Source organism: Alosa alosa, chromosome 18 (assembly GCF_017589495.1).
Source record: "Alosa alosa isolate M-15738 ecotype Scorff River chromosome 18, AALO_Geno_1.1, whole genome shotgun sequence".
NCBI classification, from domain to species: domain Eukaryota; kingdom Metazoa; phylum Chordata; class Actinopteri; order Clupeiformes; family Clupeidae; genus Alosa; species Alosa alosa.
Genome location: NC_063206.1, coordinates 28,197,225 through 28,221,491, shown reverse-complemented (window position 1 = coordinate 28,221,491; position 24,267 = coordinate 28,197,225). Strand labels below are relative to the sequence as shown.

General features: G+C 40.8%; 1 protein-coding gene across 2 annotated transcripts; it reads right to left on the bottom strand.

The window, feature by feature from the left end:
- Positions 1-2,494: 2,494 nt before the first annotated feature.
- LOC125311541 (phosphatidylinositol 3,4,5-trisphosphate 3-phosphatase and dual-specificity protein phosphatase PTEN-like) lies at positions 2,495-21,150 on the bottom strand. 2 transcript variants are annotated; one of them, XM_048269711.1, is made up of 10 exons: positions 20,169-21,150; positions 15,549-15,635; positions 15,130-15,172; positions 13,881-13,924; positions 13,382-13,620; positions 12,924-13,065; positions 8,857-8,925; positions 6,406-6,572; positions 4,704-4,964; positions 2,495-3,374 (listed from the first exon to the last, which is right to left on the bottom strand). In XM_048269711.1, exons 1-10 carry the CDS (start codon positions 20,245-20,247, stop codon positions 3,189-3,191), a joined length of 1,317 nt encoding a protein of 438 aa, XP_048125668.1. In that variant the 5' UTR covers positions 20,248-21,150; the 3' UTR covers positions 2,495-3,188. The 2 variants fall into 2 exon arrangements, with proteins under 2 accessions (XP_048125668.1, XP_048125669.1); XM_048269712.1 differs by lacking the exon at positions 8,857-8,925.
- Between the last annotated feature and the right edge of the window lie 3,117 nt (positions 21,151-24,267).

The window sequence follows — 24,267 nt, the reverse complement described above, 5'->3', positions numbered from 1 at the left end:
CCACAAAAGACATTTGCACGAATGTGCATGGTCTTGCGTTGCTGGATTTCTTCAGGAATGTGTGAGGTCTGAATACATAAGAAACAACCAATTTATTTCAAAGAATAGTCCGATTATTCACCCTAGATGGTCATAGCTTATTGAATGTGGAAGTATTTTTTTCAAATAGGCAGCCTCGGACCTATTCAGAATTTGCGATTGGCCATATAGTTACAATACCGCCCCTGCAATGGGAACGCACACAGAATCTGAAGCAGAATGCCTGAGTTAAGAAATAAAGTTAGCTGCTAACAAAACATGGTAATAACCTCTGATGAGCCAAGTTATTTCTAGGCTCATTAGAGGTTATTACCATGTTAACCTAGTTATTTCTAACTTGCTTCGTAGGATATTCCACTTGAGTTTCAGCCTGGCAGTATTGTATGTTTGTAGCCTCATCAGAATCAGTGTAAAATCCTGTCTGACTGAGCGTGCGCAAGTAGACAAGCTTGCATGCTGGCGTAGGCCGTGTACGAGTTGATGGCTTTTAGTCAGTGCGTCTGTGTACAAAACCTTTGATAGCTCTTGGTGAGTGTTTCCCTTTAGCTTGTGTTTAATTTCCACTTCCTGTTTCATACTGGGCCTAATCCAAACACAGCTGTGCTCTCCCAAAGAGGGGATTGGGGTGGGAGATGGTGGTTGCCAGGTTGAGATTGTGGACAAACTTTGAAAAGCACAGTTGCCATATTGGACAGACTCAATGTTTCTGCTCAACCAACATTTTCACTACTGCATTTTTCCCCGAGGTTATGGGGGTTACCTAGGCCGTTCTCTAGGAAACAGCATCTGAAAATGCAGATTACACTGTTCTGATTGGTTTTAAAAATCAGATTGAATGTATATTGTGGTGCAATATATTTCATTCCTTCCATCATGATATGCGATAGCAGATTATATATCGCCGTCTTCCTTTCATTATGATGCGATTATTATACGCCTCCTCTCCCTGCGACATGCTCGCTAATCCCATTATGGAGTACGGCCGGCAGACAACACACAAGAACCCAGCCAACCACACAGACAGACTCACACGCGCACTCACACTGAACTAAACGCACAACCAACTGCAAACACACACACACACAAGGTCCGGTCTGGTAAATGACAAAGCAAGTTTGTGAGCTTGTGTTAGTGTTTGTTAAGATGTCCTATTATATATGTATCCATGTAATGTACTGGGTCAGCATTTCAGTGGGATGTACCTGAGCTAGATGGTTTAATACTCATCATCTCTAGTTTATCCCCTAACCCGATTTGGGCTTGGTTGGGGTGGGATGCTTCAACCTTTTGTGTCAATCTAAAAACCTCAGGACAGTTCTGTTACTCTCAACTGCAATGGTTTTGTAGTTAGGGGAGATGTTTCTTTTCAACCATGACACATTTTTCACATTTGAGTCAGTCACATAGAATGGCCTAGCGTTGTGTAAGTGCCTAGAGATGGTCATTGTTTATAGTTCTATGTGACAGAAGTAGTGAGTTGAACTGTTAACACACACATGGTCCAACACCCTGCAAACACCAAACAAGTGTCCAAACTTAGTGCATCTTCTTTACAAAACGGCTCAACCAAAACCTGCCGTACAGTTTGTTTTGTCCACAGCCAATGTAATAATAAGATTTGATTTCTTAAAATGCATGCATCATGTTTTAGTTAATCTCAGATTCCCCATACATGGCTTCATCTTAGTCCTAGACTAAATGAGACTTTCTTTGGAATAGTCTAGGACTTTAATCAATCCATGTACAGAAAACCGTCCCAGAGAGCATCAAGACCATTTTCAACATGCCTTCCATATATTCCATCAGGGCTAAGTTTTGGTTGACAAGCATTTTGCACCAGAAGAAAAACACTGTACCCAAGCCAATAATTACAACTAGTGAGATACGATTCTGTGCATTCAGAGGCAGGTTAATGATGCCTAAAAGCAGCCAATAGCACACTAAAACCTGATGACATTGACATTAGATCACCTACCAACTCCTTAAACTGCAACTCAACTGCTTTTCCATCTAAACCTCATCATATACCAAGCATATTTTACCAGAACTAAGTGTGAAACTGTTTATTACATTATTTGGTCAGAGGTTTAATCTTACGAATTGTATTCATCTAACTTCATGTAGATCAATAACCACTGCCATTTTTTAGTGTCAGAGTGATGGCCATAACAAAAAACCCTTAGGTGTTTTATAATATTTTCCATTTTCTCTTTTCTAACCGCTCATGAAAACATCTGTATATTTATTAAAACATGGACACTAAATGCAAATAGCATGCACATCAGTTTGTCCTTTAAATGATGTGTTAATATTATTGCAAACACTGTTTACCTGCTGTTTCGTGTATTAGATTTTTTATTATCTTAGGATAAAAAAACATTGACAATTACATGGGATGCCTTTTTTTCTTTTCTTTTTTTTCTGCATAATTTAACGTTATACACAGTGGGGGAGGGGGGTGGGGGTGGGGAGGATGGCGTTGCCAACACACCTTAGCCTCCTTAACGCAGGCTGACCTAAGCTGAATCAATTTGCACTTGGTTCAGAGGGGGCAGCCTGCAGACAGCACAAGAAGCATTCACAGTAAAGAGGGAGGGAACGAGAGAGGAGGAGGAGGAGGAAGAGGAGGAGATAAGGAGAGGAAAAGGGAGGAGGGAGAGAGAGAGAGAAAGAAAAAAGTGATTGCAGCACTGGCCTTGGTGTGGACAGGAGAAAGAGAGGGTCCTGTGTCCATCCCTCCTCTCCTTCCCTCTCCTGATTGCCTTGATTTTTCAACGCATTTTGTTGTCTTCGACACAAAAAGGGATTTTCTTTTGTTTTTTATGTACACAGAATAGCTACAGGACCTTCTCCCCTTCCCCAGCAGGCAACTGTGTCAATATCCGCACATAAAATAATAATAATAATTATAGTAATAATAAAATAAAACAATATATTGGTCAGGATATTTGTTTTTTTTTTTTCTATAACTGATGGCGTGTTTTCTTTTGAAGCGACACAAATGTTCTATTGCCGTTTGGGAGAGGGCTGAAAGGTACTTTCTTCAGTTCAGTTTTCAAGTTTTCTCCTTTTTTTCTCTGGTTGTGGGTATTTTGTCTTCTTGTTGTGTTTTCTTGTTTTTTTTTTTTTTTGTTTGTTTCGTTATGAGTTCACACTTTTGTGATCTGTGTGTGCTGCTCCTCGTCGAATGGCTCGTTCTCGGGGTCCGAGTCAGTGGTGTCGGAATACCGGTAGTGATCCGGCTCGTTGTCGCTCACGTCCGGGGTGACAGAGGTGGACGTGCTGGCCTCGGAGTTTGAGGGCTCCTCCGCTGTCCTTGTGAAATACAACTTCACCTAGACGAGAGAGAACCCGTGGCTTGAAAAACAGGCAAAACTTGAGGTCCTACACAATACTAAATATAAGAATTTCTGATGTATATACACAACACAGAATGATAAATATATAACAAATAGAGATGCACCGATATGGAATTTTAGGGCCGATAACGATAACCGATATTTATTGGTTTGTTGTGGCCGATACCGATACGATAACCGATAATATTACTCTTGAAAAAAAAAGGTGAAAAGTGATTTGGGGAAAACATTTAATAAGCATAATTTTATTACAGTAATTTTACCTACCACCAAATGATGGACAGAACTCATAATAGTCCTAAATAGTACAGCAGTCAACATAACCGTAGCCTAGCCCTACAGTATGTGTGGCTCCTTTAAGTGAACCTGACATCAGTGAATTGCGAGTGAGTGGCTAGAGAGTTTGAATCGTTTTCATTTAGGACTAAACGCTCATAAACGGCTCAGCTTGGAATAAGCTACAGTATAGTGACCAAATCAGAGTTTGTGAGGGAAACTTTCAAGGTTTAGTTTCAACTGCGGGTCACTGAATAAAGCTGCAACTCCTCAGACTGTATCTTATGTCTGTCTACTCTGTTGCGCACAACCTGCTGCAGCAGAAATGAAAGGCGTTAGCCCCGAAGGTTTTAATAACTTATTATGATGACCTGTCGGGAACTGAAGCACGAATGGTTAGCATATTTGTAGGTAATAATACAAAACCCAAGCTAAAGTAATGCAAATATAAAACTAAAACACAACTTAGAACTAGGCCTACTTATGTACTCGTCCCACTAACGAGTTTGTTTATTAGTTTCCCCGACCAGCACGGTAAAGTGCAAACACACCAGCACAAGACGGCTCTAGATAGGGCTGAGCTCCGCTCTGGTAAAGTTAAATGGCGGATCATTCACGAGAGGATTTTGAGATGCACAGATTCCCAAATGAACGCATATCCACAGATTTTGTTAGAGTGGTGAAATACATTCACACCGCTGACATTAAATTGAGGAAAAAGTATAGCCAACCAAGCTCAAGTAGCTCAGTGTAGCCAGACGGACCTTAAGTAGGCCTAAATTAGGACTTTAAAAAATATCGGCGCAAATTATCGGCCAGAATTCTGTTATCGGACCGATAATAATATTTTCATTTTTTCACTTATCGGCTAATAATATATAGGCCGCCGATATATCGTGCATCCCTAATAACAAACCTTTCTCTGTACTTAATGGCACAACAATTACATTTCCATAATATGATCGGGACCATATCTTTATATAACATTCCTACAGATTTGACATAAAAACCATTTTTTGAAAAAGTCACCTTAAAGTTTGGTGAGAAATATCTGTTGGCTTTATCTTTATTGGCTTTGTCCAAGTCATTCTTGGAGAGGGACAAGATCAGGTAGTCCCGGTCTCCATCGGCCGCACCCCCTCCGCCTCCGGCTCGGTCCACTGGGGCACTCGGGGTTTGTGCCGGAAGCTCCCCGATATCGTTCACCACTGACCCGTTCTCCACACGCTCCTCGCTCTCCTCCGGTCCCGGAATGAAGAAGGTGTTTACCCAAAAGTGAAACATTTTGTCCTGAAATGAAGGAGGGAAGAAACGATTTAAAGGACCAGTATGTAAGAAATGGAAAATAAATTGCAACCATTCCAAAAATGATCACCATATGTCGTCAGAGAGTAAGGAAACACGATGAACTGAAGTAATGGCTTATTTTACAACATTACTATTACCTGTAAAACCCCGTAAAAAAAAATTAGTTACGGGCCGGAATCTCTTGGAATTTCCGTTTATGTTTTGAACGATTTAATTCTAGAATAGCGTAATAATGGGCTGGCGCTTTCTCCTATTTGGGTTGCCAGATTAGCAAAGGCCAACTGTCAATAGTTGTAGAATGAGTACCTTACGAGAGGCAGGCAAATTTCCAAAGCCTTCCTGAGATGGCGACGTCTTCGTCAAACAGAGAATATCAAGTCTGACGCAGAGGTGGCCATAACTCCACGACAGGTAGCCTAGGCTAAACTTTAATTGCATTGCTAACTTCAGCTAAATATGTTACGTTGATTAGAGAGGTACTGTATATTTTGTTTTCACTGTTTCCTTAATGTGTAGCTGGGTCATGGTTGGAGAAACGTTAAAGCAGCTGAGTTAGCTAAGTCTTCATTACATCTTGCAACCCAGAAGAGGCTTGCGTCTAGGTAGTCTTGAGAACGTTCACCAGTGTTTTGATTTTGGCCTACAGAACGTTCGGTAACAATCCTACAAACCGCTCCTTTAATACTGGAGCAGATGAGAGCGTATCAGTATATATTGTTTTACAGTGCAGTGATGTCGGGATTTACAAGAACGCATTCATACTCAATGAGGACTAGGGCTGGGATAAACGATTATTTTTTAAACGATTAATCTAGCGATTATTTTTTCGATGCATCGATTAATCTAACGATTCATTTTTTCAATTCGATTATCGATTATCTCCACATTAATTCACTAATAGCAACTTATACATGTTTATTTACATATCTGAATGAAAAAACATGAATTCTTTAACATCGCAATATACGTTTATTGCTTTTAAGATTCCAAAATAAAAGACTATACAAGTGCAAATGGAGTGCCTGTCATTTTAAGACGTTTGTGTGGGAATCCTTGCAATTAACATTAAACATTAACACAGTTAAAAGGCTGCTGATGTATGGATGCAATTCATAAGTAGTTAGTTCAAATAACGGTTCGTACTTCTCTTTTGAACAAGCACTTTTGAGTCTTGGAAAACACTTTTCCATTTACATCGGGATTTTGCAAACATTCAGAGTCAATAAAATGAGCCCTGCATGAGTAACGAATACAAGCTGCTGAAAGTAAGCATGCTAAACTTGACATACAAACAGTATTCTAACGTTAGCTTTGAGATACTGCTTGATTGCATACTGTAACTTAACTTAGTCGTCTCCTCAATGTACTATGTTGCGATAAGACCTTAGCAGAGTTTACTTTAACTTCAATGCAGTAGACTGACCTTTTTCATCATTTTGTTTTGCTTGTGGAAGAATTCCACCTTGATGTCGCCACACACAGGCAGAGGCTGTGGGAACTCGAAGAACATGTGCTTCTCCTCCCGTCGGGTGTGGGCCGGGTTGGAAGTGTGTATTTTAACCTTTAACTGGTACACGACAAACTGAGGGTCTGGTTGGAGGATGGGAGGAGAACGAGGAGGGAGAGGGGAGAATGGGAGAGAGATGTTTGAGGAGAGATGAAAGATGTTTGAGGAGAAATGAGAGAGAAAAAGAGAGAGAGAGAAAGAGAGAGAGAGAGAGAGAGAAACAGAGAGAGAGAGAGAGAGAGAGAAACAGAGAGAGAGAGAAAGAGAGAGAGAGAGAGAGAGAGAGAGAGAGAGAGAGAGAGAGAGAGAGAGAGAGAGAGAGAGAGAGAGTAGGCCAGATATAAATATGAAAGAGCAGTGAAAGAGGACGTGAGGAAAGAGGAATTGAGCAAAGACAACCACACAAAAAAGGTGTTAAAAATCACCTAATCTCTCCATCACGTCCATAGCTTTGCACAGAATAGCATTATCAAACCCTTTCTCCCATCCCCCCACCCACCATCAAATATTTTAAATAGGAAAAAACAAGCAGAAAAAACAAGAACAAAAAACAGATATAAAAATAGTTAGACAAGAGTCAGGATAGAGACACAGAGGAAAGGACTGACCCAAGCACCAGATCACACAAAAAGCCCTATTCTGAGGACAGCCAGTGAGGTGCCACATATGAAATAAAACCTACACAGAGGTCTAGGGGTGGGCGTGAATTTGTGTTCAGCCAATTTTGTATGAATCTAACATCACCTAAAGCCAGAGATGACGGCATGCGTTTCGCAAGAGGGAGCCATGTGGGAAATGAACTCGTGACCTAGTGCCAGCGAGCACCACCTTCTAGCAGTGACCTCTGCCTCACTTCAGCTCGCGTGTCGGCAGAGCATTGAGGCGCGCCTCTCAGCAGACAGGAAGTGATGACTGCATTAGTGCACTGTGCATCTGCTGCACGACGGTTAGTGCCAGGCGACAAAGTGCAAAAAAAAAAAGCCATGTGCATCAATTCAGCTAGCTGGTTACCATAGCAGCACGGCAAAGACGCTAAGTCTACCACTGTGGCGCCATAACATTCAGGCTTTACCGGTTAGAGCATACTGGATCTACCCACACATTCCACTTTGCAAAGCAGGTTTTGCTAGTGATGTGCAAAATAAAAATTTGCCTGAACTGAGCTCTGTCTGTGAGATGTAGGATTGGGTACTGAACTCAGCACTTTTAATGGTACCGTTTGAAGATCAGTACTACCAAATACTTTTTTTTGGCTCAACTGTGCTCACTTCCGGTGCCGGAGAAGAACGCATCTGGGTGAGACCAGTGCAAAACCACTACAGCACCATTTTGATTTTCTTTTTGGATTTTCTTTTTTTGGATTCAGTGTCTGAAAGGGGCAAATAAATAAGAGATTTACAGACAAAAGTGAAATGTTTCCATAAACTTGCTATACTTTTTACTGTTCCCTGTTCTTTGTAAATGAGAACTGATTGGCTTTTCTCTAAGGCCCGTTTGGTAATTATGTGTTAAAGAATGATACTTGTGAGCTTCTCATGTTGTTACATGATACTATCTTGGCAATGCAGAGTGGGCTGATGCTACCCTGTTTAAAAAAAAAAAAAAAAAAAAAACAGTAAGCCTGCTTAGTCAAAAATAAAAATGGTGGATTGTGGTGAAATGGTGCATAACTAATGAATAAATATGTTGTTTTTTTTCAGTATATACTCATATGTAGGCTATAGTTTAGGCAACAGGTCCTGACATTAAACATCTTGACAGTTCCTTGTGTGTGCGCACTGAGTTTTTGAAGAAAGAAGTATGTGCAGACTGTAGTTGGCTTCCTTCACATAAGCATAATTGTAGGCCAGTTGTCCAATTCAGCTCTCTGTCGGAGTTCACCATATTAATAAATGGCAGTTTGCTTCAGCAGTGGAGTTCTAGTTTGGATGTCCTGGGTGATATTTGACATGACTTAATGGTGACCCCGCATTGACAATAAGCCAGAACTCAACATTCTGTTGAACAGCACTTTTGCATATGTGCAGCAAGTAGGCCTATTGCAAAATATAACATTTTATTGGACTAAACTTAGTAGTGCCACCAATTTCTATAGTCACCAGCCACCCCACTACTGTTACAGGTTCAGACAGAGTAAATACCGCTGGGTACTGGTACTGAACACCAAGTATCGATATTGGTATCAAGATGGGTTAAAATTTTAAAGGTACCCAACCCTAAGTGCTTTCAATTCTTTTATCTTATTTCATTTTTTTCCCCGCTGATTGCTAGAGGACTAGTGCCTTGTGTTGCCATGGCTGGTGAGGTGGGTGCTCAGTGAAGTTGCTCAGTCTCAGTTAATGATGTAGTAAATTAAGGCTGAATTACCCCAGTGCCAGCTCCCTTTCTTGAAGCCCTGGGAGTTGGGTTCGCTCCTGTTTTTTACTGTACTGTCCCCTTAGAGAGAGAGAAGGAAGTTAACACACACACCCTGCTGATCCACCGGAGAAGGGGGGGTGGGGGTGGGGACGGCCTAGCTGTCTCAACATACAAACGGCTCCGTTAGGGGTGCAACAGTCTCGCGCTCGCACTCGCAGCAACACAGTTCAAGTGCAAAGCTTTGAGTCACAGGTCCCACGGGAGTGGTAGTTTGAGTATTTCCTGGAGCTGCTCTTCAGGTAGCTGCTTGTGTGATTTGTTATGCAGGCCAGATTGTATGAACTCCACTCCCTACTGTATTCAATGTAAATGACTGTTTCTCAGAGTGAGCTTAAGAATGATCTAAATTCACAGAAGATTTAGATTTGATTTCTATCCGATTAGATAAACCAAATATATAACGGTCAACTTTTCTGTGGCTGAAGGTATTGCAATACTTGACTTTAGTCCTGTGCCAATCTTTTTTTTTTTTAGTCAACTTGGTCTGCAATCCCTCTTCATCTAGGCCCTCCTCATCACAGTAGACCAGTTGTATTCCTGTTTGTGTAATACATTGCCATTAGCAAAGTGTTAAATGTTATATTACACATGGCCGCTATCACACAAATACAAGAGTATTACTGACTAGACACAGATGAAGCTAGAAAATGTTTGCTTTGAAGTAGATAGCTAAACCAAAGGGTAATTTCAAAGCATTTGAAAGGAACATTCACTAGATTTGCAAAATTTGTAATTCAGCATACTCCATCAACTAGTACTTTCCTGCGTGTCTGTTTTCCATGCAAAGCATCTCCCAATGTTCTATCAATACATGTTCAGTCTGAAAATGCTGAATAAAGCACACCACAATACAATGGTGTAGTCTTCTGACTGAATCATGTCTATCTCCATGTTAATTTTTGCATGACTAGGGACATTATGAAATATGCACAGTGCAAACCTACTGTAACATCAATTCCTTCTAGAGCCTGCTTGACATAGCAAAACTCTTCATTTCACTCAATTCAATTTGTTCACTGCTATTGGATAATTTAATTTCCAGGGTCCAATTAGACACAACAAACTCAACTTTGACCTGAAAACTGCTGTCAAACCTCACCCATGTGTATGTCTGTGTATATGTATTTATGCTTGTATCCATGTATGTGTGTTGAACCATTGCACCCCTAACATTTGCAAATAAACTTAACAGATATTCAGATATCATATACCTAGATACACACACACACACACACAAACTTACAGTGATAAACTGTATTCTTCTACAGTTGCTCCTTTCTTGCAATGTCACTTCCTGTTTCTCACAAACTAATTGATGGTCTTATTTTTCCTACGTCATTCATGCTACCTTACTTTCAATGTATTGATAAGTGTCCAAATCAGAATAGAGCCCTCATATTAGGGTGAAGAGAAGAGAGAAATTTAGAGAATGAGTGAAGGAGAGATGTGGGAGAAACAAAGGGGTTTGTGACGCCTCCCAGGTAGAGCAGACAACAGACGCTAGCTGCACCCCAAATTTCACTATCTGTAGGTCCCAACAACCAGGGAAACAGTGCAAGGAGGAACACAGGTGTACATTAGAAGTCATAAGGAGCATGCATGTTAATTGAGAAACTCATTCACAAATGTCAATTTTCACCACAGCTAGTTCATTTGCAGGAGTCTGTTGCATTTGGCAGTCAGAACTACATACTGTATATGAAGGGTTCAGATGCAAAAGCCTCTAAATGCCACCTATGTCAAAAATGATATAAAGATGGTGAGGGGATGCTCTTCACACATAGTATACGCTAATCAAATAATTTAACTTCTAAACCTCCTAAATACCACTATCTTCCTGGTCTGAAATATCAATTTATAGGCAAAAACCTATAGGAGCCTGAATTTAAATGCTCATTTAAAAGAAAAGTGGTCAGACGGATTTAGAGGGTTTTGCATCTGAACTCTTCATATGTTCATAAAAGTGTGTGTGTGTATATGACCGTCAACTCATTCAAATGTCATTCAGCAACCGTAGGATGACATCAGACAAATGTGCAGTGGTCTCTTAATTTTTTACTAGAGCTGTATACAGTGAGGCTCATAAGTATTTGAACCCATGTGGGGCTGGGACAACGCGTCGACGTAATCGATGACGACGCAAAAAATACGTCGACGCAAAATATGAGCGCCGATTCGTCAAGCATAACGTATTTTTAATTTTAAACCTTCAGTGTTTTCCATACATTGACTAATCTGTGGCTAGGCACCACGAAATCAAAACCGGCCACCAGACATTGATGTTCTATGTTGTACTATTTAAATTAAAGATAAGATAAAATAATTTCATTGAGCTGCACTTTTTACTCACACAGCCTTTCCTCGCCCCGCCCGCTCTCTCTCTCTCGTAACGAGCCCGCTGGTCCTCCTCTGCATGTGCATTTAACAAAATATTCATGATTGTTGAAGGATTGTTTTTTGCCACATAGAAGCACTGCATAGAACACAGTAGGCTAAATTGCTATTAAATCCGCTTAGCATCGTGACCATGCTGCGCAAATGTGTTCAAAACTGCTGCATTAAAGTTAAAGTAAACTCTGCTGAGGTCTTATCACAACATAGTACATTGAGGAGACTAAACTAAGTTAAGTTACAGTATGCAATCAAGCAGTATCTCAAAGCTAACGTTAGAATACTGTTTGGATGTCAAGTTTAGCATGCTTACTTGCAGCTGCTTGTATTCGTTACTCATGCAGGGCTCATTTTATTGACTCTAAATGTTTGCCAAATCCCGATGTAAATGGAAAAGTGTTTTCCAAGACTCAAAAGTGCTTGTCCCAAGGAGAAGTACGAACCGTTATTTGAACTAACTATGTTGTGAATTGCATCCACACATCAGCAGCCTTTTAACTGCGTTAATGTTAATTGCAAGGATTTCCTCACACAACGTCTTAAAGTGACAGGCACTCAATTAGACATACACTACTGAACTTTATTGAATGCTACCTCTGACTAAGAATGAATTACTTTGCACTTGTATAGTCTTTTATTTTGGAATCATGTATAAGTTGCTATTAGTCAATTAATGGGGAGATAATCGATAATCGAATCAAAATCGAATCGGACTGAAAAAATGAATTGTTAGATTTATCGATGCATCGAAAAAATAATCGCTAGATTAATCGTTTAAAAAATAATCGTTTATCCCAGCCCTAAACCCATGCTAAAGTTGACTTAGCATGGGTTTAGGGCTGGGATAAACGATGTGATGATGTGGGGCTATTTTAATTCCAAAGGCTAAGGGAACTTTATCAGAATGCAAAGTATCCTGGATCCATGATATAACTAGCCTTTAAAAATAAAAATCTGCCTGCCTCTATTGGAATTTAACAGGGGTTTAAATACTTATGGCCCCTGTATGTTAAGGAAGAACATTTATTTATGTATGATACATTATTCATTCACAAAGAAAATTGGTGACCTTAAAAAGGTTGGATATGTCCTATTTTTTTTTACTTAAGGCATTAAGATCAATTTCCAAAAGATGATTTTATATTCCACTTTTTAGTCAACTTTAGCATGGGTTCAAATACTTGAGCCTCACTGTATGTATGTATGTATGTATGTATGTATGTATGTATGTATGTATGTATGTATGTATGTATGTATGTATGTATGTATGTATGTATGTATGTATGTATGTATGTATGTATGTATGTATGTATGTATGTATGTATGTATGTATGTATGTATATATATATATATATATATATATATATATATATATATATATATACACATATATATACAAACACACACACGTATATGTGTGTGTATATATATATATATATGTAAAAGACATCTTCAGTCTGGAGAAGTAAACAACCTATACATGTTTTCTAAGAGTCCGCAAATGAGTCATGGGCAAAATTGACTTCAGAGAATTTCTTTTGGTCTTAAAGAGTGGTTAAACAAACAAAATACATGCACACACAAACCGCAGTGTAAGCAGTGTGTGTGTGTTCTATGAAACTTACTGCTGGTTCCTCCACCAAACATGGGCACAGTTTCGAACACCATCTTGTGAAAGAGTAAGGCGACGGGCCGGTACTCCAGCTGTTTCTTGAGCAGGTAGCTGTAATAGTATACGTAGCGCCGCTGGCTAGGGATGGTGACCCCCTGTGAGGCAAACAAGGACACAAGGACACATTCACCGCAGGGAGAAGTGATGCAACTTCAATAGATGCAGCAGAGGTAGTGTGGAGACAGTAGCAACACAGTCTTTGTTTGAGTGTGCATTACTTAAATGCCTTTTGAACAGCGTTTTTGTTTTGTTGTGATGATGAGCCCAACACTAGTTGAATACTTGCTTGCTATTCATACAGCAGTGGCCCAAGTGTTAAATTGTTCACTGATTTTAACCATGGAGGATCAGAGCAGAGATTGCCTGGATGCTGTGCAATGGAATGTAGGAATTTCCGAGCGAGTCACCCACCTTTTTGTCCCTGGTCCTGACTTCTCCGTAGAAGTCCAGGGCTTCCTGGGCCTCCTGGAACTTCCTGCGATGCAGCAGATAGGCACAGATCATGACCCCCGTGCGACCTTTGCCTGCCTTGCAGTGGATGGCGGCCACATGATTGTCATCCTCACTCAACCACTGGTCAAGGTCCTCACAGAACGGCTTGATCAACTCCAGCTGAGGGGGGTTGTGGTCTTCGAAGGGGTATTGTGCAACTGGAGGGAAAAAAGCAAGACTTTAACACTCCTGTACTCAGCAACTCCTGTAAATAGGGCGGGAAACATGGGCAACTGAGCCAGACACCACAGTCTACCCTGTATGTTAAATTAATATTGCCGCATCTCTACCCCCTTTGTTAGGATGGCACTACGTCAATGCATTAGGTGAAATAGTCTAAAGATGGGTTTTAGAAGCAATGAGATTGTGGCTCGAAAACACAACATAGCTAGGCATTAGATCATCATCATCATCTCACCTCTGCAGTTGAATTTGGCAGTATCATAGTGTCGTTCTGCACATCTGAAAGACAGATATACACTCCATTTCAGATTTCATATATTTTTCTCTTCTCAAACAAATGAAAATTAGAGATGCACCGATATGGAATTTTAGGGCCGATAACGATAACCGATATTTATTGGTTTGTTGTGGCCGATACCGATACGATAACCGATAATATTACTCTTGAAAAAAAATTGTGAAAAGTGATTTGGGGAAAGCATTTAATAAGCATAATATTATTGCAGTAATTTTACCTACCACCAAATGATGGACAGAACTCATAGTAGTCCTCAATAGTACAGCAGTCAACATAACAGTAGCCTAGCCCTACAGTATGTGTGGCTCCTTTAAGTGAACCTGACGTCAGTGAATTGCGAGTGAGTGGCTAGAGAGTATGAATAGTTTTCATTTAGGACTAAACACTCATAAACGGCTTAGCTGGGAATAAGCTACAGTATAGCGACCAAATCAGAGTTTGTGAGGGTTTAGTTTCAACTGCGGGTAACTGAATAAAGCTGCAACTCCTCAGACTGTATCTTATGTCCGTCTACTCTGTTGCTTATGTAACCTGCTGCAGCAGAAATGAAAGGGGTTAGCCCCGAAGGTTTTAATAACTTATTATGATGACCTGTCTGGAACTGAAGCAGGAATGGTTAGCATATTTCTAGGTAATACAAAACCCAAGCTAAAGTAATGCAAATATAATACTAAAACACAACTTAGAACTAGGCCTACTTATGTACTCGTCCCACTAACAAGTTTGTTTATTCGTTTCCCCGACCAGCGCGGTAAAGTGCAAACACATCAGCACAAGACGACTCTAGATAGGGCTGAGCTCCGCTCTGGTAAGGTTAAATGGAGGATCATTCACGAGAGGATTTTGAGATGCACAGATTCCCAAATGAACACATATCCACAGATTTTGTTAGAGTGGTGAAATACATTCACACCGCTGACATTATATTGAGGAAAAGTATAGCCAACCAAGCTCAAGTAGCTCAGTGTAGCGAGACGGACCTTACGTAGGCCTAAATTAGGACTTTAAAAAATATCGGCGCAAATTTTCGGCCAGAATTCTGTTATCGGACCGATAATAATATTTTCATTTTTTCACTTATCGGCCAATAATGTATCGGCCGCCGATATATCGTGCATCCCTAATGAAAATACGTAGCACAGATTGCATTCAAGTTGACAAGACATAGGTTCAAAAGTTTACTTACAGATTATATATTTTGTAATGGTTTTTGTGTTTTGAATCCAAAACCTAAAAAAAAAAGTGAGAGGAAAAAAAGTTAAACATCTGAGAGGATTGATGAAACCGCTGTGGTCAGCAGTGTTCCACTTCTGCTATAAATATACATTACACATCCACATTCCAACATGTCCTCAGACTCCGAACAGACATTCAAATGTTTTTTTCGTTGTTCTAGGTCTGAACACTTCTGTAAAGCACAGATGCAGCTGTATGCATTTCCATATGTCATTCAAGACCATTCGTTTCTATGCACCACAGCTCCACTTGCCATCCAATACCTCCCAGCATTGGGAATATACATGCTGAATTAGTCATATGACTACATGAGTATGATTAAGCCATGACGACATGTTCTGTGCATCGTATGCATGTGTCTGCATGCTTACCTGACTACATCATCTATATTATTTCTGTAGACTCCCTCCAACCTTTCTGCTGGAAAACCCATGGCGATGATATTCGGATATATGTCTGAGACCTTGAGTTAAGGAAAGGTAAACACGTAATAGGCCAGTGCTGTGCAGAGTACTGCATGGCAAAGTCAAACAAAATATTTACATTGATGAAATATTTGAAGCTATGCACATGCGCAGTGAGCACTTAGCCTACAAAAGAAATCACAACAAAACAGGAAGAAAAGGCAGTTCCTTGTCTATTCATTTCATGACATAAAACCTAGAATAGACTTTATCATCTTGATTTCGCCCACTCAACAAGTCATAGTCTAGAAAGCAGTGTAGACAAACCACACTTTCACACAAGGTCTTTTCAGTCAGCAGGGCCCGTTTCAACCACACTGGCAAATGTTATTAAGAGCCATTTACTGGTGTGTGGGGAAATGTTTGGTGCTCCTACCCAACACCAGCCATGTCATCCTATAGTGCTCCTACCCAACACCACCAGCCATGTCATCCTATAGTGCTCCTACCCAACACCACCAGCCATGTCATCCTATAGTGCTCCTACCCAACACCACCAGCCATGTCATCCTATAGTGCCATTTCAACTATGCGTTGAAGCCACAAGTGGATCTGCTATGACATCACACAAACTCACAAATAAAACCAAGGAAAGTGTGCACTCACACAGACAGACACTTGATTTTAATCCTTTCACCATGCCTCTCTGTCCCCCTTTTCTCCTCTCTCCATCCATCCCTCTCTCTCAGCTCTGCACAAGCTCTAGGAGTGCAATGCTTCACTCATTTGCAGAAGTGCCCCTTTCTGAGAATATCCTTTCAAAATGGAAACCCTGAATGTTTTTAATTGGATGAGTCAGGTCATATTTTTAGCAGCAGTACATTTCAAGTGCTGGAGTGCAATTTCTTTTGTTTCTCAAAGGCAAATAAAAAGGTGGACAGTGGAATGGGTTAGTGGCACTTTCCGCATCCAGGTCCTCAGAGATGAGAGAAACAAAGAGGTGACACTCAAGCTAGTAGCTACCAGATTACAAGGGTTTTGGGTTGGTTTTGCTCCCTGACTGATTTGCAGTGATTTTCTGTAACATCATGCATACTTTTAACATATTAAACAACAAACTCCTCTTTTTCTGGGATAATGTGTCATCCTCTGCTTGGAGCTAGCAGGTCTTAACTACAGAGTAAAGCAAAACGGCAGACCAACGCAGTAAGGGACAACGAAGGAAAAGTGCTTATGTCCCATCACTATAACTTTGAAATTCCCCCTTTTTGCTCTGCACTCAGCTGTCATTCGCTTTTGATGCCAAAATATAAAGAACTAAAATAAACCTCATTCAACCACTCTTTGCTACTCCACTAATGCTATGAAGAATAACGTAAGGAACTATGGAGAAAAGTCTATAAATCCACGGGTTAGGTAAAATATTAACTGCAACATTTAAATCTGATCACACATGAAACTCTCTAAGGGACAGACTGACCTTACAGATGGTGCAAGTGATAAATATTTGTAATACGCAAGATAAACTGTCTCTAAAGTTCAGCAGCCGTCTCCTAAAGTGACATAAGTTTCAACACTGTCCTGCTGCATTAGCAAACTAGGAAATATCCGTAGAGACGGGCATCCCATCCTACATAATATTTTGCATTAGCACGGTACACTGGCAGCAGGGAGACTGTTCCTCTGTTAGAGTAGTGTAGAAGTTCTCAAGACATCATTCACAGGACTTGTAATTAGAAAGCTTTGCATGAAAAAAAAAAAAAAGCACGGCCACTGTACACATTAATCACTAATCCATGTCCACCCTGCGTCCGTACTAGTTTGGTACAGGATGTGTCCAGCATGAGTAAAGACAAACTAAACAGAATGTAAATTTCACTAGATGTGTGTGTTTGTGTGTGTTGGGAGTGGGTGTGCATTTAATGTATTATGTGTAAATGAGTGTGTGTATATTGGACAGGCAGACTGTGTGTAGATGTGTATGAGTGTGTTAGGCCTAGGCGTCCCTTCTGTGGGCTCTCCCCTCCTCCCCCTCACCCGATAGCAGCTCAGCAGTGCTCTATTTTAAGGTCCATTCCCAGAACTCAGATACTGTGTTACATAAGGGCACAGGGCCATATTGTTTTAGATACCATGGCAGAGAGAGAGAGAGAGAATGTTGGTGTATACTAAGCCACCACACCATTTAACCACATACATGAGTGCTGGGTGTGAGTGGGGTGGGGCAGGGCGGGGGGTGTACTGGGGTGCTCTACCACATGTCAGCCACACTTTGCTCGTGTGCTAGAAATGCAGCTTGTGTCAACACCTTTATGTGGCCTCTCGTCACACACGCACCAAGTTAACAAATTATCAATCTGATGTGACACCCTCAGTTCCCACCCAAACACACACACACGCGTGCTGAGACACTGAAAAGCTGACACTGATTCTACCAATTCATTGAGCCACCCCATTTCATTCATCCACAACTTTCCAAAACTGTGTCCCGCAGCTTGCCTCTGCCAAGATCCACATCATCACAACATGCATTTCAGCAGCCAGATTAATGTTGCTGTGCACAATTAAGCTATACAACTCAATCTTCAGTCATGACAGCTTGCATGACCTCCAACCTTTTCTTGAGCAAGGTTGACAGGCTTGCTGGATCACCTTACAGATGTGGGAGTGGGCCGTTGCCAATGGATACAAGCTAGGGCTGCACAATTTTTGGGGGGATAAAATCTAATTGTGATTTTCCCCACAAATATTACAATTGGATTTAATATTCAATTTTCCAGATATTGCTTCAAGTTGGGCCACTTATGCTTGGTGAGCATGCCTTGAACATGAGAAGCACAGCACTCTGTCGGGTGAGCTTCACACAAGGAGGACTACATGAATATAAAAAGATTAACCATTGGGACGGATTTGTGAGCTGCACGATTACTTGCAGCCTTTGCAATTACCTAACTGCATTAATTCAATTTATCAAAATTGATCAATTGTGCAGCCACAATACAAGCTATTTTATGTTTCTGCAGCAGAAGAAACAAAGGTTAGCATCTCCATTCAGTGGCGCCAATACGCACCATTGCCAAGACATACCAAAACACACCATTAAATGCAAATAGTAAAAAAAACTTAATCTAAACAGATCTAATGCTGAGCAATTTACTGCTAATAGCAATAGATGAGAGCATGACCTAATCTAACTGACCATTGCACTACTGGAATGCATGTCTGTTCCTTATTTTGTTTTAACTTTAGAGAAACTATACTTGAGGTAGTACATGGATGCACACTTATATGACCTGAAGGCTTGTCATTTCTAACAGACAGTATACCTGAATACATCCCCACCACCAAACCCTCTTTCAATTATAGTATAGATCTGGCATTATATCTAACTAGTTTGTGTACTCGTTACTTTCCAATGCAGGTTGCAAATGTAGTTATGCAAAGCAGTATCAGCAACAAATTCAAGAGCAGAACACCATGTCTTATTTATCAGCCAAACTGAACACTAGATCGTCCCAAAACCAAGTGCACACCCTTGCATCCGAGGGGCTCATCACACTACCTCTGTACATCTTCCATATGATTTCAAGAGAGACATGACTTAGCAAGGAGTGCAATGCAGTCATTTTTCCAAAGTGCAACTTCCACCTAAACGTACAATATCTGGTGATAGGAAGCCAACATATTTTCAAAATAAAACTATTTGCCTATTGTTTTATTCTGACAACAGCTGTGGTAGTATGTATTTCAACGCAATATTTTAGTCGGAATCTGACGAAAAAAGCAGCTGTACTGGATGACCCAAGGCATGATCCCTTCCAACCTGGATGAGTACCTAGCGATGAGAACGACATTCAGGGAGCTAACAGCATGCCACCTTATATGAAAAGTAAAATATATGAATATATCACATCAAACTAGTAAAATTGTCCATCCATTACATTAGGCTTGCATTGTCTTAAGCAACGAGTAATCACAATCAGTAATCATAAGTCATGGTGACCCTTTTGAGAGCACGTATGATATAATCTATCTATTAAGAGATGATGGGACGCTTACTGAGTTGAGTGTGTGGAAACGAACCCTAATTAACAAGCTATGGGGCTAGCCAACTAGGTAGGGACGTTACACGTTATAATGCTAGCCAGCATGCTGTGTGTATCGGTCAATTGACGCCTACATAACTTGCCTCATTTTTCAGAAATAACGGCAAATATAACATGGCCACACACATTACTAACAAGTCCTACAGTATTCGCTTAGTTCCGTTGTTTCGTAGGCTTGCCATAAATCGTTGTGAGATCTCCAATATCCCCGTCCACACTGATTTTTAAATTAGCAAGCTAACGTTAGCCAACATCTCAGTAACTAGCAAGGCAAATGGCTACGGAAAAAAGACTTTCAGGACAAGCTAGCATTAGCTAGCTCAAGATATTTCTGCTGACAATCAATATAACGTTACTGTTCGGACAAACCAACTACGGTTTAAGGATGCAATAGGTAAAATGTATTCTACTGTCAATGCACTTGGGGGAAAGGGACCACTTTCTAAATAACGTTAATGTTAACTGTTAGACAAGGATACATGTCAAGTCCAAATCGAATCCATCCTCTTGATACCTTCGTTTGTTTCGACTTACAATTTCCTTGATTATTGCAGCCATTGCAAAGTCCTTAAGCTTCTATCAGTTATGTCAATGTATATTTGCTTCCTCTGCAATGGCTTTGTCCCACGATCACCCTTGCTTCTCCTGGTTTTGCAGCTCCTTCCTTTGCGGTGACAGGGCTAGCAGGCTAGCACAGTGGTTGTCGTTGTGAATAGGATTAGAATGGCCTCTGGATCATAAAGACGGGCCTTGCTCGGTTCCACCACAGCAGGCCCGACTTTCCCAATCCTGGAATTTGTCGTGCGACCCACCAAGTGAGAAGATATCCAAAAATCGAGAACCCGGATCGGAACGCATTAGACACGGCCAAAGTCTTTGAGTCCGCTACAGCCGCCGTGATTAGGTCCACCGAGAGGAGAGAACCCTCTCCATTGCTGCTAACGTATAAATTCAGACAACCCTTTCCCAGGCAACTCACGACGTAGCTAGCTAGCTGGCTAGCATTTCTAGCTAGCAACAATGGCTAGCTAGCAGCCCCTTTCTTCCCCAAAATCCTCCTAGCGACGGATCATCGTAGTCCTTAGATTGAACAAATAAACAGAGGAAGTGACAGGCTCCACCGTAAATTTAAATAAAGTGTATACCGGTGATTATTCAGAGGGATGGTATTTAATGGTTTCGTCCGAGGGAATCATTTTCTTTTCGCGATTCTCTCCCAGCTGAACTCTCAAACTTCCATCATGGCTTCCAACAGAGGAAAAAAGAAGGTAGACCAGGCAGTTTCACAAAATATCCTACCGCTGTGAATAAATAGATCTAGAATGTCCCACTGATGCTAAAGCCCACTATACATTCAGCTAACACACATATAAATGCATTGGAATAAATTGAGATGTGAAAATCAAGTAAACGCAATACGTTGATAAAAGCAATAACGGCGATCTCCTTTGTTAGACGCGGAAGGACACACGACTCCAGTACGGGCAGCAATCCTCCCTGTCAAAGTGGTCACGTGTTTTGATAATTGGGGAAGTTTCCAATACACCGCGCAAACTGATGATGTATTGTTTCGTCGTGATCGAAACTGTGTTTTACCACCGAATGCATCAAGATGCGTACGACCAAGTACAGTCATGTATAGCTTCTTTGAAAAAGGTCAGGTAGTAGCTTGACGATAGGCATGCTTCACAAAAAGAGTGTTGTCCAGCGCAACATTTAATACATTAGATAGTTTACATTACATAGTTCACACACGTTAACCTACTTGGTTAAAAACTTGGTTAATGCAAAGCAGTGAACTGTGGACGTGAGAACAATCTTTTGCATCCACCAAGGTAACATTACTAACATTACAGAAACTTCGGGTCAATAAATCAGTGCTCTCTGGACGACGCACTTTGCGCCCTCTGGCTGAAAGAAACGGTAGTGACAGCTTTTTCTTAATTTTGTAAATGTCTATCAATGGTAGACAATTCATGAATGTTAAGGGCTTATTGAGGCCTATCGATTTATTACTACGCCTAATCCTAAAAAATAATAGATATGTTTAATAGGTATAGGTACGTTTAATATACTATTTAAAATCAATTTTAAGTGACTTACAAATAATGCAAAAAAAAAAAATATATTGTCTAAAATGTCTATAGCCTATAAGTCTGTTTTGCTTTGTGTGCAGGGCCCATGGTGGATTTGGCATCATTTATGCAATATCGTTATCCACATTTGTTGTATCTATATGGCACAGGCCCCATAGTGGGCTCTCAACTGTGGGCCAGACAGTAATCATTTAATTGTGGTAATGGGTAAACTCTCAGAATCCTTAGGCTATTACTCATGTGTGGACAAGACCTGGAGTTAAAGCTGACATGAGCTTTGTACTTACCATGGCATTAACGAAAAACTTATTAGACTTGTGGCGTAACATGAACACCAAGATAACAATACCATCAATACTTGTACAAAAGTCCTACAGGTTTGTCAATCGAAAAACAAACTCATGGTTAGTTCATACCAGAATGGACCATGGCGACCAACCACACACACACATCTGTCACTTTTGTATCAAACAGTTCTAGGGGCCATCTACTGGGGAGCTCCTCTATGCAATACAAATCTTTTTTTTGCATACACCATAGGGTTGCTGAAGAATGCAGAGTGAACACATACAGAAAAGGAGGTACTTACTCCAACAGTTCTAAGAACAATGTCTCTCCGGTGCAAAAACCCCTATTATCAGCCTACAGCAATGTCCATGATTGTGCAGGCAGTAGATAGGCAAAGGTCTTCAAGCACACCCCTTTCTTATAAGATAAGTATATCAGTTATCTTCAGTGAGCTTAACCCTTTAGTACTCTCCACATATACCACTAGTAAAGACGAGTAAAAAAAAAATCTTATCATTTTATCTTTTATAGAGAAAATAGAACCGCAAGCGGTAATTATCGGGGTCCAAGTAGATGTAAGTTGTGCACTTAAAGGGACACCAGGCAATGATTTCGTGTTAATTAATCATCTACGTAAGTTGGGATATGGTTAAATGACTCATTACAGGGCGAATGAAGACTCTCTCGCCCGCCCCATACTGCATGTAGGAAGAATATCCCGCTTGCAAGAACTTGCAAGCGGTCATCGCGAGAAGCAGGATAAGTTTACATCCTGCATCCACAGCACAGAGGCAGGCTAACGAAACGCTAGCGATTGTTGCAAACGTGTGTATAATGGCAAAGCCGGCGAAGAAGCAGCGAAAACCCTTGAAGGAAGATGCAAAGAAAAGGAAAAGAGCTTCAGACCGAGCGAGGGCTTGCACACGTATCGAAATGTACAGACGCTAGGGTAGTTTCGTAGAGAAAAAGCATCAGGCTTGCCTGGTGTCACTTTAAAGGAGAATTCCAGCAAATTTAAACATAGATTTCCATTTCTTGAGGTCACCGAGTACTGTCAGTACGAAGAAAAATGAAAACAATTGGTTTTACCTAGCTCTAGTTGCTGAAGTCAACAGTTAAAGGCCCTGTGTTCATGGCCCCAGAATGTAGTGCTGTAGCTGCCTGCTGTAGCAACTCGAGTTAGGTAGAACCGATTTTTTTCCCATACCAACATAAATCGGTGACTTTGCGAAACAGAGATCTATGTGAAAATCGCTGGAATTCTCCATTAAACATGAAAAGGTTGAAGGTCACTGAGTAAACGGGACAAGTGTAAGCACATCAAATTTCCCATTTCTATGTTGCAGGATTGATTATCTGCTCCCCTGTGTTTTGGTTTCCCCTGCACCTCTACCTATTGGTTTAGTCCAATTAACCTGCCCTTAGTGCAGAGGTGCAAATCTTCACCGGACGATTTTCAAAATGTAATGTGGCCCTTGAGCCAAAAAGTTTGCCCACCCCTGTTTTAGTGGCTACAAAAAGGGTAGATCAAAGTCAAAGTCAAAGTCAGCTTTATTGTCAATTTCTTCACATGTTCCAGACATACAAAGAGATCGAAATTACGTTTCTCACTATCCCACGGTGAAGACAAGACATATTTTACCAATTTAGGTCCACAGACAAACATAACATTCAAGTAAACAAAAAAAGTAAGTAAATAAGTAAATAAGAGGGCACATATAATAATGAAAAAATAAGAGCAGCAAAATTTGGTTGAAATTGTGCATAGACAGTCAATAAAATACTAGTGCAAAGTCAGGCCAATAAAAGGCTTGGGTAGTTCTGTTTGACCTAAGTAAGAAAGAAAGTGGCATAGTGGTGCAAGTTATGTAAGAGCAGCAGAAGTGTTGTGTTTTCAGGACAACAACACCAAGTTGTAAAGTGTACAAGTGTGCAAGTGTGCAAGTGTGCAAGTGGAGTAGTGCAGGCGGCCATTGTGGGTCCAATGTCCAGGATGTTATGTAGCTGAGGGTGGAGGGGGAGAGGGAGGGAGAGTTCAGCATCCTTACAGCTTGGTGTATGAAGCTGTTGGTGAGTCTGGTAGTCTTGGGAGCACAGGCTTCTGTACCTCTTCCCAGAGGGCAGTAGATCAAACAGATTGTGGCGGGGGTGACTTCCATCACTCACAATTTTGGTCATAACTTGGGTGAGGTGG